Source organism: Dryobates pubescens, chromosome 33, assembly GCF_014839835.1.
Source record: "Dryobates pubescens isolate bDryPub1 chromosome 33, bDryPub1.pri, whole genome shotgun sequence".
NCBI lineage: Eukaryota > Metazoa > Chordata > Aves > Piciformes > Picidae > Dryobates > Dryobates pubescens.
In genome coordinates, this window is record NC_071644.1 from 3,592,414 (window position 1) to 3,607,739 (window position 15,326).

Sequence of the window (15,326 nt, forward strand, 5' to 3'; positions counted from 1 at the left end):
AAGGGAAAAGGGAAGGAAGGGAAAAGGGAAGGAAGGGAAAAGGGAAGGAAGGGAAAAGGGAAGGAAGGGAAAAGAAAGAAAAAGAAAAGGTAAAAGAGCAAAAAAAAGAAAAGAAAGGGAAAAGAAAAGAAAAAGATAAAAAGAAAAGAAAGAAAAAAGAACAAAATGAAAAAAGAAGAGAGGAAAGAGAAAGGAGAGAGAAGGAAAGAGAAAGAGAGAAGGAAAAAGAAAGGAGAGAGAAGGAAAAAGAAAGGAGAGAGAAGGAAAAAGAAAGGAGAGAGAAGGAAAGAGAGAAGGAAGAGAAAGAAGAGAGAAGGAAGAGAAAGAAGAGAGAAGGAAGAGAAAGAAGAGAGAAGGAAGAGAAAGAAGAGAGAAGGAAGAGAAAGAAGAGAGAAGGAAGAGAAAGAAGAGAGAAGGAAGAGAAAGAAGAGAGAAGGAAGAGAAAGAAGAGAGAAGGAAGAGAAAGAAGAGAGAAGGAAGAGAAAGAAGAGAGAAGGAAGAGAAAGAAGAGAGAAGGAAAGAGAAAGAAGAGAGAAGGAAAGTGAAAGAAGAGAGAAGAGAGAAGGAAGAGAAAGAAGAGAGAAGGGTAAGAAGAGAGAAGGAAAAAGAAAGGAGAGAAAGGAAAAAGAGAAAGGAAAAAGAAAGGAGAGAGGAAAAAGAAGAGAGAGAAAAAGAGATAAAAAAATGAGAGAGAGGAAAAAAGAAGAGAGAGAATAAAAAGGAGAGAAGGAAAAGGCAACAGGCACAACACTTTTTCCAGACCAGCCACCATCCCAACCAGCCATAGGGTCACCTCCACGGGGTTCAGCCAGGAAGACATCACAGCGAATGAGATTTTTCCACCCCCCCTCTTTTTCTTGTTGGTTTTCCTTTTCTTCCTCCTTTTTCTGTTTTGTCTTTGTTGGCTTTTGTGTGTGTGTGTGTGTGTTTTCTCTCCGAGCTCCTTCAGCTGGGCAGGTCCTTGGTCCTTCCCCCCAGGTGAGGACGTCCCCACGGGGCTGGGCTCCGGCAAACGGAGGGGTTGGGTTCGTTTTCGGGGTGGGGGGGGAAGGGGATGAGAGGGAGGTCACAAGCACAAAGTGCACGAGAATTCCGGTATTTACAGAGACACAGCAGTCCTTCAAGTTTCAAGTTTTGTCACCAAAAAAAAAAGCCCCACGAACAAAAAAACCATCCCCCCCGCCCCCCCAAAAAAAACCCCACCAACCCAAACCCCCTCCGGGCCGACCCCGGCGCCGCAAACCGAAGCGACGGAGGAGGAGCTGCCGGCAGGGGCCCGGGGGGAGGGGTGGGGAGGGGGGAACTGAAAGAAAAGGACATAAAACACCGCCCCCCGCCCCCCCCCCCCCAGGGTTAAAAAAAACCCAAACAACCGAAGTGACAACACTGCATCGCTCCCAAGACAACAGGTAACACGTCCACAGGTGGGGTGGGCTGGGGGAAGGAGGGTTATGTACAGCAGTGGCATCGCCCGGGGGGGTGGAGGGGGTCACCAGTCCGCGTCCTCCTCGATGTAGTAGTCCGGGGCCGTACCGTCGAAGAGGCCGGGGTCGAGGGATTTGCGTTGCTTGCCCCGGGCGAACACCCTGGAGATGGAGCCAAAGCCCATCTTCTCTTTCTTCTTCTTCCGTTTTTGGTCTTCCAGGTCTTCTAGAGACTGCCGGGGGGGCAAGGGAGGAGAGGGGGAAAAGAAACAACAAAACAAAGGCCGTGGGTTTGGTCAGGCAGCAGCTTTGCCTCGGATCGCCCGCGATGGGGGAGGAGCGAGGGGGCTGCGAGGAGGGGACAGGCTGGGCTTGGTGAGCTTTGAGGTCTGTTCCAACCTTACTGATTCTCTGTGGCTGCAGCAGGAAGAGTGTGGCCAGCAGGAGCAGGGAAATCATCCTGCCCTGTGCTCAGCACTGCTGAGGCCACACCTGGAGTCCTGTGTCCAGTTCTGGGCTCCTCAGTTTAAGAAGGACATTGAGAGACTTGAAGGTGTCCAGAGAAGGGCAAGAAAGCTGGGGAGGGGTCTGGAGCACAGCCCTGGGAGGAGAGGCTGAGGGAGCTGGGGTTGCTTAGCCTGCAGAAGAGGAGGCTCAGGGGAGACCTTCTTGCTCTCTGCAACTCCCTGAAGGGAGCTTGGAGCCAGGTGGGGGTTGGGCTCTTCTCCCAGGCAGGCATCCAGCAGCAGAACAAGAGGACACAGTCTCAAGCTGTGCCAGGGGAGGTTTAGGCTGGAGGTGAGGAGAAAGTTCTTCCCAGAAAGAGCCCTGTGGTGGGCTACAGGGGATGGGTTTCCAAAAATATTTGGGTTTAGGTTCAAGGCAACATTAGTCTTGGCCAAACCCCCCTCATTCTTGACTCATAGAATGGTTTGGGTTGGAAGGGACCTTCAAGATCCTCCAGTTCCAATCCCCCTGCCATGGGCAGGGACACCGTGCACCAGCCCAGGCTGCTCAAGGCCTCATCCAGCCTGGCCTTGAACACCTCCATATCTGGTGATGGAATTTCAAGGGATCATAGAATAGTTTTGAGTTTGAGCCTGTGCAGCCAGCAGAGACATCTGCAGCTAGAGCAGGTTGCTCAGAGCCCCAAACAACCTCACCTGGAATGGCTCCAGGGATGGGCCATCTCCCTCCTCTCTGGGCACCCTGGGCCAGGCTCTCACCACCCTGAATGTGAAAAGAATTTCTTCCTTCCACCTAGTCTAAGTCTTCCTCAAACCATCACCCCTTGTCCTGGCAGTGATACTGGGCTCCCCCTCCACCTTTCTGAGACTTTGGCTTCTCCATTCAGGTTGTGCAGGAGGTGGTGGATGCTCCATCCCTGCTCCAGCTGCAGATGTTCCTGCTCCCTGCAAGGGGGTTGGGACTGGATGACCTCTAAAGGTCTTTAAAACCCAAACCAGTCTGTGATACTATGAATTTTAGCTCACAGCAAGGGTCTGTCCAAGGCCACCTCAACATCTTAGGGCCAAACACAGAACAACCTGATCTAGGCTGTGCCTTAGGAACACCAAGAGCACAGCAACCACCTATGGCATCAACTGGATTTTGGGTAGAATCATGGAACCTGAGACACCCCAGACTTGCTATTTGGGATGGCTTCTGTTCTGTGCCCCTGAGCCCCCTCCCCAAAGTGCTTCCTAGCACAAGACAGGGATTTAAACAGGGCTTTGTGTCCTACCTGTACAATTGGGTTGTGCAAGTTCTTCTGTACCGGTCCAGGGCTGTCCCCCTGTGACAGAAAGAGATGGATCCCATTCAATCAGCCCCAACACAGCCCAAGACCCCCACCAAAAGCAGCTTCTTCTGGCAGCCACATCACTGTGGAGCTGGGATGGATCATAGAATGGCCTAGGCTGGAAGAAACCTTAGAGATCATCTACTCCAACCTCCCTGCCATGGGCAAGGAAGCCTTTCAACCAGCTCAGGTTACCCAAGGCCCCTGGCCTTGAACATCTCCAGGGAGCAAACATCCACAGCCTCTCTGGGCAACCTGTTCCAGAGTCTCACTATCCTCACACTGAAGAGCTTCCTCCTAAGCTCCACTGCAACCCTGCTCTGCCTCAGCTTCAAACCATTCCCCCTTGGCCTGTCTCTGGACACCCTCATGGAAAGTCCCTTTGCAGCCTCCCTGTAGGATCCCTTCAGGTACTGGAAGTCAGCTCGAAGGTCCCCTCAGCATCTTCTCTTCTCCAGGCTGAACACCCCCAGCTCCCTCAGCCTATCCTCACAGCAGAGCTGCTCCAGCCCTTGGATCCTCTTTGTGGCTCTGAGCAACCTGATGCAGTGTGAGGTCACCCTGGCCATGGCAGGAGGGGTTGGAACTGGCTGATCCTTGAGGTCCCTTCCAACCCTAACAATTCTCTGATCACCTCTGTGTCCCTCTTCTGGCCTTGTCCCAACAGACCTACGTCCCTCTGCCGGAGGAGACGCCCCAGGAACGCAGCGCTCCAGCTCAGCAAACCTCCTACCACCTACCCCAACAGCATTAGGGGAAGGGGAGGACCTGAAGCATCAGGTGGAGGGAGCAAGTGGGGGGGAAGCAAGACATGCCCCCAGCCCATCATCTGGCGCCTTACGTTGCAGAGGGAGTGCGTTCGGTGCCGCGGGGAGTTGATGTCGCTGGGCGTGGAGGAGCGGTCGCCCTCGGCCGCCGAAGCGTCGGAGATGATGGAGGGCTGCCGGGAATGGCAGGGGCTCACTCTGACAGCTGGAAGGCAAAGAGGGACAGCAAGGAGTTAACACAGACCCACACAATTCTCAGGGTTGGAAGGGAGCTCAAGGCTCAGCCAGCTCCAACCCCCTGCCATGGGCAGGGACACCTCACACCGCAGCAGGTTGCTCACAGCCACCTCCAGCCTGGCTGCAAACACCTCCAGGCAGGAGGCTTCCACAACCCCCCTGGGCAACCTGTGCCATGCTCTCACCACCCTCCTGGGGGACAACTTCTTCCTCACATCCAATCTCAATCTCCCCACTTCTAGTTTTGCTCCATCCCCCCCCAGTCCTATCCCTCCCTGACAGCCTCAAAAGTCCCTCCCCAGCTTTCTTGGAGCCCCCTGCAGATTCTGGAAGGCCACAATTAGGTCTCCTCAGAGCCTTCTCTTCTCCAGCCTGCACAACCCCAACTCCCTCAGGCTGTGCTCACAGCAGAGCAGCTCCAGCCCTCTGCTCCTCCTCGTGGCCCTTCTCTGGACACCTTCCAGCACCTCCAGAGGCTCCAGAACTGGCCCCAGAGCTCCAGCTGCGGTCTCAGCAGAGAGGAGCAGAGCTGCCTAGGGAGGTGGTGGAGTCCCCATCCCTGGAGGCGTTTAGGAAGAGCCTGGCTAAGGCACTTGGTGCCATGGTTGAGTTGATCAGATGGTGTTGGGTGAGAGGTTGGACTGGATGATCTCAAAGCTCTTTCCCAACCTGGTTAATTCCAGTTCCAATTCCAGTTCCAATTCCAATTCCAATTCCACTTCTAATTCCAATTCTAATTCCACTTCTACTTCCAATCCTAATCCTAAATTCTCTTCCAACCAAACCCATTCCATGAGTCCACGGCAGCCCTGCACGAGAGGTGCTGGCGCTGCCCCCCACCCCGAGGCCGTGCCCACCTTGCCTGTCCGCCGAGTGCTGGGGGTGGGAGTGGTAGAGGGTCTGCTGGCTCTGCCGGATGGCGGCGGTCAGCGGGAGGTCAGCCTGCATCACCCACTCCTGGTTGCCGTTCAGCACCGTCTCGCCCGGCATGGCCAAGGAATGGCGCTTGGGGACGTCCTTGGTCAGCGTGGCCAGGGACTGCTTGGCCTGGGGGAGCAGGTGGGGAAGGTGGTTATGGGGAGGGAGAGGCAGGGAGGTGTCCCGGAGCGGCGGCACCGGCGCAGAACCCTCTGCCCCCGCCCCAATGGCGGTGCCCAAACTCCTCCTCGCTCCACGCCCATGGACAGCCCAGCCAGCTCCTCTTGAGGCATGGGTGGGGGGTGGGTGCCAGCACTGCAATAATGCAGCCATGGAGGCAACCAGGTGCATGCAGCCGTGGAGGGAACCAGGTGCATGCAGCGGTGGGCAACTACATGTATGCAGCCATGGAGGGAATCATGTGCATGCAGCCATGGAGGCAACCATGTTAATGCAACCATGGGGGCAACTGCGTGCATGCAGCCATGGAGGCAATCACTCTGTGCATGCAACCATGGGGGCAACTGTGTGCATGCAACCATGGAGGCAACCATGTTAATGCAACCATGGGGGCAACTGCGTGCATGCAGCCATGGAGGCAATCACTCTGTGCATGCAACCATGGAGGCAATCACTGTGTGCATGCAACCATGGGGGCAACTGTGTGCATGCAGCCATGGAGGCAATCACTGTGTGCATGCAACCATGGGGGCAACTGTGTGCATGCAACCATGGAGGCAATCACATGCATGCAACCATGGGGGCAACTGTGTGCATGCAGCCATGGAGGCAATCACATGCATGCAACCATGGGGGCAACTGCGTGCGTGCAACCATGGAGGCAATCACATGCATGCAACCATGAGGGCAACTGCGTGCATGCAGCCATGGAGGCAATCACATGCATGCAACCATGGGGGCAACTGTGTGCATGCAACCATGGAGGCAATCACATGCATGCAACCATGAGGGCAACTGCGTGCATGCAGCCATGGAGGCAATCACTGTGTGCATGCAACCATGGGGGCAACTGTGTGCATGCAACCATGGAGGCAATCACATGCATGCAACCATGAGGGCAACTGCGTGCATGCAGCCATGGAGGCAATCACATGCATGCAACCATGGGGGCAACTGTGTGCATGCAGCCATGGAGGCAATCACATGCATGCAACCATGAGGGCAACTGCGTGCATGCAGCCATGGAGGCAATCACATGCATGCAACCATGGGGGCAACTGTGTGCATGCAGCCATAGAGGGAACTACATGCATGCGGCCATGGAGACAACCACGTGCATGCAAAGGTGGCAGCAGCCATGTGCAAGCAACCAAGGCAGCACCCACTTGACTGCAGCGCTGCAAGCAACATTTCACCGCAGCAGAAGCCGCCGGGGGTGCCCCCAGCGGCCGAGCCCAGCGCAGCAGCTGTGGTGCCGAGCTCACCATGGCCAGCTCGGCCTCCAGCTCCTTCATGCGGTTGTCTTTCAGGTCGAGCTGGGAGCGGAGGGCGCTGGCGTGGTCGGTAGCCTCCTTGGCTTGCCGCCGCAGCTCCCACTTCTCCCGCTCCAGGAGGTCCTTCTCCTTGGCCAGGGCTTTCACCGCGTCCTCGCTCTCCTGCCGGGACATGGGGTGGTGCCCATCAGGAAGAGGAAACCTGCTCCCTGCTGCAAACCCCTCTGCCCACCCCCCCCCGGGACCGGCCCGCTGCTGCGCTGCCCACGGGCACCTGGCGCTGGCACACAACACCTTGTGACTGGGCTCCTGAAGAAGAGCGTGGCTGGCAGGCTCTGCTGCCCCTCTGGGGGCCATAGCCGGAGGACTGCCTCCAGTTCTGGGCTCCCCAGTTCAGGAGAGACAGGGAACTGCTGGAGAGAGTCCAGCAGAGGCCACAAAGCTGCTGAGGGGCCTGGAGCAGCTCTGTGAGGAGCAAAGGCTGAGAGCCCCTGGGGCTGAGAGCCTGGGGAAGAGCAGCCCCAGAGGGGAGCTGAGCAATGCTCAGCAAGAGCTAAAGGCTGGGGGGCAAGAGGCTGGGGGCAGGCTCTGCTCAGTGGTGCCCAGGGACAGGCCAAGGGGCAGTGGGCACAAACTGGAACCCAGGAGGTTCCATCTGAACAGGAGGATAAACTTGTTTGGTGTGAGGGTGCTGAGCCCTGGGGCAGGCTGCCCAGAGAGGTTTTGGAGTCCCCTTGTGTGGAGAGCTTCCAACCCCACCCTGGGCATTGTGCTGCTGGGCAAGCTGCTGTGGGTGCTCTGCTGGAGCACGGGGTTGGGCTGGAGGAGCTCCAGAGGTCCCTTCTAACTCCATAGAATCTTGGGGGTATAAAGGGACCTTTAAAGGTCATCTGGTCCAACCTCCCCGCAGTGAGCAAGGCCATCTTGAACTAGTTCTGCTTTTTGTCTGATTACAAACTGGATTTTGTGCTGAGGCCACTGCCATCCCCTCTGGGTCATGAGACCATAGAATCACAGAATCCTAAGAGAGGTCCAGGCTGGAAGGGATCTCCAAGGGTCATCCAGTCTGACCACCCTGCAGGCAGCACGGACCTCCCCAGGGCCTCATCGAGCCTCACCTTGAATATTGGTGGAGGAGAAGCTCACCAGGAGCTCTCAGAGTGCACTTGCAGCCCACAGAGCCAACCAGAGCCTGGGCTGCAGCAAGAGAAGTGTGGCCAGCAGGGCAAGGGAGGTGATTCTCCCCCTCTGCTCAGCTCTGGGGAGACCCCACCTGGAGTGCTGCCTCCAGTTCTGGAGCCCCTGTTACAAGAAGGATCTGGAGGTGCTGGAAGGTGTCCAGAGAAGGGCCAGGAGGATGAGCAGAGGGCTGGAGCACCTCTCCTGTGAGGACAGACTGAGGCAGTTGGGGCTGTTCAGTATGGAGAGGAGAAGGCTCTGAGGTGACCTCATTGTGGCCTTCCAGGATCTGCAGGGGGCTCCAAGAAGGCTGGGGAGGGACTGCTCAGGCTCTCAGGTAGTGATGGGACTGGGGGGAATGGAATGAAGCTGGGGGTGGGGAGATTCAGGCTGGAGGTGAGGAGGAAGTTCTTCCCCATGAGAGTGGTGAAGCCCTGGGATGGGTTGTCCAGGGAGGTGATTGGGGCCCTGTCCCTGGAGGTGTTTAAGCCCAGGCTGGGTAAGGCTCTGGCCAGCCTGATCTGGTGTGGGGTGTCCCTGCCCATGGCAGGGGGGTTGAAACTGGCTGATCCTTGTGGTCCCTTCCAACCCTGACTGATTCTATGATTTCCAAGGAAGGAGCCTCAACCACCTCCCTGGGCAACCAGTTCCAGTGCTCCACCACCCTCCCAGTGAAGACCTCCTTCCTGACAGCCTCGATCTGCCCTTCCCTGCTTTGAATCCCCTGCCCCTCATCCTCTGTCTGTCCCCATCCTTCCCTCAGGGCCCCTTCAGGCGCTGGCAGGCTGCTGCTGGGTCTCCCTGGTCCCATGGGAGCCCACACTCACTTTCCTGTGCTGCTCATAGTTCCTGATGAAGTCTCGGAGCTGCTCCTCACGGCTCTCCAGGGTGGCGTAGAGCTGCTGCATCTGGCTCACCAGGTCTGTCTTCTCCACCTTCAAGCGCTTGCGGTCGGCTTTCATGGCTGTGGGAGAAGAAGAAGCTCCAAGCATGGGGGGGCACAGCAGCCCCCTCACCTCCAGCCTCTTTATACCTCAAGGAAAAGGCATCAAAATTAAGCCAGGCTCCAGCTCACCTCCTTCCCGGAGGCTCCTGCAGCCTGCTCCCGCAGCGCCTCCAGCCTGCAGTTCCTGCACTCCACCGTGCCAGGGCTAAACCTCCCACACCGGGCACCAGGGGTGGGCCCTGGCTGGGGCTGCAGGTGGTGACCCCAAGCAGGGTCCAGACAGAGCACCCCAGCCCCCATCTCCAGCTTAAAACCCAGCTCAAGAGCGATCTGTGCTATGAAACCAGCTCATCCCAACAAGCAGAGCTGCTCCTGCAGCTGGAGGCAAAGCCTCCTCGTGAGGAGCCACAACCACTCCAATCAATCACACCAGGGCAAAGCCAGCTTCCCCAGAATCACAGAACTCTCAGGCTTGGAAGGGAGCTCAAGGCTCAGTCAGCTCCAACCCCCCTGCTGTGGGCAGGGACACCTCACACTACAGCAGGTAGTGATTCTATGATCTCCTCCTTCTCTGAACACCTCCAGAGGTGGTGACTCCACCACCTCCCTAACCCACATCATTGCTCCATGATGGGCAGTGCTTGTCATTTTCCCTTGCCCACTTCAGTGTCTATGGCTCCTCCTGGGAGCCCCTTTCCAACCCTGGGACTTTCCTTATTATTATTTGGTGGGGTGTTTTTTTTTTCCTTCTCCCTAGCTTGGGAAATGACTCCAGAAAGCTTCTAAAAATAACCACAGGCAGACCACATCCAAGTGCTTTTTAAAAGGCCCTTTCCTGCTGCCTGGGTGTATTTAACTACAACCTTTCCCCTACACAGCTATTTCCCAGCATCTGAGAAACTACTGAGAAGCTGACTGGAACCACACTGGGCTGGGATCTGGACCCTGTGGAAGTGAGTCCCTCCCCCCCCCCCCAAAAAGTGACTGACCACACTGGCCAGGACTTGAGGGCACATTTAAGTGATTTGGGGTCTAGAGGTGGAATTATAATCACAGAATCATCAGGGTGTGAAGGGAGCTCAAGGCTCAGCCAGCTCCAACCCCCCTGCCATGGGCAGGGACACCTCACACTGCAGCAGGTTGCTCACAGCCACCTCCAGCCTGGCTGCAAACACCTCCAGGCAGGAGGCTTCCACCACCTCCCTGGGCAACCTGTGCCAGGCTCTCAGCACCCTCCTGGGGAACAACTTCTTCCTCACAGCCAATCTCAATCTCCCCAACTCCATTAGAGAAGGTCATTGAGGCACTTGAATGTGCCCAGATGACAAAGAACTGACCCAGCTCCTGCAGAGGCACCACAGAGCTGCAGCCTGGGCTGCTCCCACAGCCCTTTCATTAGCAAGGTGCAATTAAGGTGCCCCTGTGCTCAGCACTGCTTAGGCCACAACTTGGAGTCCTGTGTCTAGTTCTGGCCTCCTCAGTTGAAGAAGGACATTGAGAGACTTGAAGGTGTCCAGAGAAGGGCAACAAAGCTGGGGAGGGGTCTGGAGCACAGCCCTGGGAGGAGAGGCTGAGGGAGCTGGGGTTGCTTAGCCTGCAGAAGAGGAGGCTCAGGGGAGACCTTCTTGCTCTCTCCAACTCCCTGAAGGGAGCTTGGAGCCAGGTGGGGGTGGGGCTCTACTCCCAGGCAAGCACCACCAGAACAAGAGGACACAGTCTCAAGCTGTGCCAGGGGAGGTTCAGGCTGGAGGTGAGGAGAAAGTTCCTCCCAGAAAGAGGAACTGGCCATTGGGATGTGCTGCCCAGGGAGGTGGTGGAGTCCCCATCCCTGGAGGTGTTCAAGAAAGGCTTGGATGTGGCCCTTGGAGCCATGGTTCAGTTGTCAGGAGGTGCTGGGTGCCAGCTTGGACTTGCTGATCTCTGAGGTCTTTCCCAACCTCATTGATTCTATGATTCCATGCCATCAGGCCCTCCCTGTGCCCACCTGCATGGTGGGACCTGGCAAAACCTCCAACCTCACCTCAAACCCAGCAGGAGGAGCCAGAAACCCTAACCCCACATCCTGAGTGGAAAAGTCCTTCTCTCCCAGGGCTCCTTTGCATTATTGATGTTCCCCTTCCACCCAGAGCCCATGGCAGAAGGAGAGGGGTGAGCCAGCAGCCCCCCTCAGGCCCACCAGCCCCAGCAGGGAGAGACTGAGTTGGGAATGTTGGGGTGAACCCCCTTGCCCTGCCCCAGCTCTCACCACCCCCCCACCCTGCACAGGTCGACCTCTGATGCTGTTATTTGAGCTTCCACCTCCTGCCACATGATCTGTCCCCTGAGCACTGCTCCTTCATGGGGAGGATGGACACAGAGCAGTAACAGGACCTGCTCTGTGCTGGGGTCCTCTCACAGCCAAGGCAATTAAAAATCCACCCCCCCCAACTGCCTTTGGTTTCCAGGTTTGCCTCAGGAGCTGAAATCCAATCCCTCTCCACACACCACCCTGAGCAGAGCAGCCTTGCCCAGGGCAGCAGCACAGATGGAGCCACCCAGTGATGCCCCCACTGAAGGTGCCACCACCTCCCCCAGAGCTCCTGTTGGTTGGCCTCAACATCTAACAGCTTCTGGATGCCACCAGGCATCTCCTCCCCTAAGGCAGGGGCTGCAGATACCAACCCCCCCAACCCCACTCCTTTGATACTCAGTCTTAAAGCAAGAGGCAAAGGAGCTGCTGGTGGTCTCCCACCTAGCCCAGAGCTCCTGTTGGTTGTCCTCAACATCTAACAGCTTCTGGATGCCACCAGACATCTCCTCCCCTAAGGCAGGGGCTGCAGATACCAACCCCCCCAACCCTACTCCTTTGATACTCAGTCTTAAAGCAAGAGGCAAAGGAGCTGCTGATGGTCTCAGGACCTAGCCCTGAGCTCCTGTTGGTTGCCCTCAACATCTAACAGCTTCTGGATGCCATCAGGTATCTCCTCCCCTAAGGCAGGGGCTGCAGATACCAACCCCCCCAACCCTACTCCTTTGATACTCAGTCTTAAAGCAAGAGGCAAAGGAGCTGCTGGTGGTCTCAGCACCTAGCCCTGAGCTCCTGTTGGTTGCCCTCAACATCTAACAGCTTCTGGATGCCATCAGGTATCTCCTCCCCTAAGGCAGGGGCTGCAGATACCCCCTACCCCTCCTACCCCTTTGATACTCAGTCTTAAAGCAAAAGGCAAGGGAGCTGCTGGTGGTCTCCCACCTAGCCCAGAGCAAGAACACCCAGCCCCAGAACAAGAGGACACAGTCTCAAGCTGTGCCAGGGGAGGTTTAGGCTGGAGGTGAGGAGAAGGTTCTTCACAGCAAGAGGAATTGGCCATTGGGATGTGCTGCCTGGGGAGGTGGTGGAGTCCCTGTCCCTGGAGGTGTTCAAGAAAGGCTTGGCTGTGGCACTTGGGGCCATGGTTGAGTTGATCAGGAGGTGCTGGGTGCCAGCTTGGACTTGCTGAGCTCTGAGGTCTTTTCCAACCTTGCTGATTCTGTGAACCCAACACCACCATGGCCATTGACACCATGTCCCCAGGTGCCATGGCCACACACCCCTTGAACACCTCCAGGGGTTCAAGGGCCTTTGCCACCTCCCTGGGCAACTCAGCTGAGTTCTGAGGTGTTAAACCCACTCTGCTCTTCTGCATTTTGCATTCACCAGCACTTCCCTCTCCTTGTCCACATGGAACAGATATCCTCTACTCCAGTTGGGCTTTTCCCCCCCCCCCCCTCTAATTATAGCTTTACAAACCCAGAGTGCTTCCTGCTGCTGGAGGCTGTGCTGGTGGCCCAGGGAAGGAAAGGCTGTGGCCAGCTTTTGGCTGATACTCATTTCTAGGGATGCTTTTGTAAAGCAGAGTGACCAAATCCATGATGTGTGGCCAGCAGGTCAAGGGAGCTTCTCCTCCTCTGCCCTGCTAAGTATTGTGTCCAGTTCTGGGCTCCCCAGCTCAAGGGGGACAGGGAACTGCTGGAGAGGCTGCAAAGATGCAGCCTGGAGCAGCTCTGTGAGGAGGACAGGCTGAGAGCCCCTGGGGCTGTTGAGCCTGGAGAAGAGCAGGCCCAGAGGGGATCTAACTGCATAAAACTATCTGAAGGGTGGGTGTCAAGAAGAAAGGGTCCTGTGAAAGGACAAGGGGCAATGGACACTGAAAGGGAACCCAGGAAGTTCCAGCACTGGGAGGGTCCCAGAGCCCTGGAGCAGGCTGCCCAGAGAGGTTGTGGGGTCTCCTTCTCTGGAGCCTTTCATGACCCATCAGGACACATTCCTGTGTGACCTCCCCTAGGTGACTGTGCTCTGGCAGGGGGGGTTGGACTCAATAATCTCCAGAGCTCCCTCCCAACCCCAACCATCCTGTGATTCTTGGATTTTTCTGATCCTCCCTCACCTCAAATAGAGACTCAGCTCAATCCCCTGCCCTTGCCCCATACATCTCAGCACCCCAGGCCTGAAGGAAATCATGGAAAGCACTGGGTTGGAAGGGACCTCACCTAGTCATAGAATCACAGAGGTGTCAGGGCTGGAAGGGAGCTCAAGGCTCAGCCAGCTCCAACCCCCTGCCATGGGCAGGGACACCTCACACCGCAGCAGGTTGCTCACAGCCACCTCCAGCCTGGCTGCAAACCCCTCCAGGCAGGAGGCTTCCACCACCTCCCTGGGCAACCTGTGCCAGGCTCTCAGCACCCTCCTGGGGAACAACTTCTTCCTCACATCCAAGCTGAACCTCCCCACTTCCAGTTTTGCTCCATCCCCCCCAGCCCTATCCCTCCCTGACAGCCTCCAAAGTCCCTCCCCAGCTTTCCTGGAGCCCCCTGCAGATCCTGGAAGGCCACAATGAGGTCTCCCTGAGCCTTCTTAGTCCAAGCCAGCAGGGACATCCCCAACTAGATCAGGTTGCTCAGAGCCCCAGCAAGGCTGAGGTGAGATGCAGTGGGCTGGGGCTGCTCAGGCTCTGAGGCTGAAAACTTTTGACAGCCTCTCGTGGTAATCTGTGAACAGCAGCTGACAAGTGCAAGCTCCACTCAGCATGCCAGGGATTGGAGATGATATTTAGAGCTGGGGTGCTGCCAGGGGTTGTAGCCAGGAGGGGGTTGGGCTCTTCTCCCAGGCACCCAGCCCCAGAACAAGAGGCCACAGTCTCAAGCTGTGCCAGGGGAGGTTTAGGCTGGAGGTGAGGAGAAAGTTCTTCCCAGCAAGAGGAATTGGCCATTGGGATGTGCTGCCCAGGGAGGTGGTGGAGTCCCCATCCCTGAAGGTGTTCAAGAGGGGATTGGATGTGAACCTTGGAGCCATGGTTTAATTGTCAGGAGGTCTTGGGTGATAGGTTGGACCTGATGATCCTTGAGGTCTTTTCCACCCTTATTGATTCTATGACCCAACAGAGCTTTTCCCTGCTCAGGATCATACCCCTCAGCTCCTGCTCCCAAGCTGTCCTCCTCAGACTCCTTGGCAGCTTGTGTTTTGGGGAGGGAGAGCTGCAGTGTGGCCATTTCCCCTGCACAGCCTGGGCCCAGGGCTTGCAGTGAGCTCCTTGCTGGCAAAGGAGGGAGAGCACAGCCCTGCCAACACCCAAACCACTGCAGGGAGAGAGGAGGAGACCCTAGAACCATAGAGACCTTTGAGATCAAGTCCAACCACTGCCCTAGAGCTCACAATCCCACCACTGCTGCCAAGCCACCACCTCCCTGGGCAGCCTGTGCCAGGGCTTGACAACTCCTTCTGTGATGAAACCTTCCCTAATGCCCAACCTAACCCTCTCCTGGCACAGCTTGAGGCTGCTTCCTCTCAGCCTGTTGCATGTGAGAAGAGACCAAGCCCCACCTGGCTCCAGCCTCCTTTCAGGCAGAGTTGCACAGAGGGTTGATGAGGTCTCCCCCTCAGCCTCCTCTTCTGAAGACTACACATCCCCAGCTCCCCCAGCCATTCCCCCAGCCTCTGCCTTCTGCAGCATTCCTGCTAATTCCACAGGGGACAAGGAAAATTCACCAGGAACCTCTGAGGGGCTCCACTCCAACCCACCCCCAGCTCACAAACATCTCCAGCTGCACTTCAGCTGCTCTCCTGGCTCTGCTCTCTAACCAGCCATGGAGGAATTACTTTCCAATGCTGCCAACCCTCTGCAGCCCCTTTGCCAGCCTGGTGTTCCCTGGGGAGGGAGAGCTGGGAGAGGGTGTCCTGGGGAGCCCTATAATGGAATGGAATGGAATGGAATGGAATGGAATGGAATGGAATGGAATGGAATGGAATGGAGTAGAATAGTGTAGAATAGAATAGAGTAGAATAGTGTAGAATAGACCAGACCAGGTTGGAAGAGACCTTCAAGATCATCACATCCAACCCATCATCCAACACCATCAACTAAACCATGGCACCAAGCACCCCATCAGGTCTCCTCCTAAACACCTCCAACAATGGTGACTCCACCACCTCCCTGGGCAGCACATCCCAATGACCAATCTCTCCCTCTGTGTAGAATTTCTTCCTAACCTCCAGCCTAAACTTCCCCTGGCACAGCTTGAGACTGTGGCCTCTTGTTCTGGTGCTGGGTGCCTGCCTGGGAGAAGAGACCAACCCCCACCTGGCTC

General features: G+C 56.6%; 1 protein-coding gene across 4 annotated transcripts in view; it reads right to left on the minus strand.

Annotated features, from left to right (window-relative positions):
• Positions 1–1,369: 1,369 nt before the first annotated feature.
• Positions 1,370–15,326, minus strand: part of KAZN (kazrin, periplakin interacting protein) — a 278,161-nt gene continuing 264,204 nt past the window's right edge. For 3 of the 4 annotated variants that reach the window (XM_054175896.1, XM_054175899.1, XM_054175898.1), the window contains 6 exons: positions 8,608–8,744; positions 6,593–6,763; positions 5,087–5,276; positions 4,067–4,197; positions 3,169–3,219; positions 1,370–1,657 (listed from right to left, as the gene is read on the minus strand). In XM_054175896.1, coding sequence (XP_054031871.1) covers positions 1,490–1,657; positions 3,169–3,219; positions 4,067–4,197; positions 5,087–5,276; positions 6,593–6,763; positions 8,608–8,744 — 848 coding nt within the window. In that variant the 3' untranslated portion in view covers positions 1,370–1,489. The remainder of the gene's footprint in view (positions 1,658–3,168; positions 3,220–4,066; positions 4,198–5,086; positions 5,277–6,592; positions 6,764–8,607; positions 8,745–15,326) is intronic. The other variant, XM_054175897.1, reaches the window with a different exon arrangement.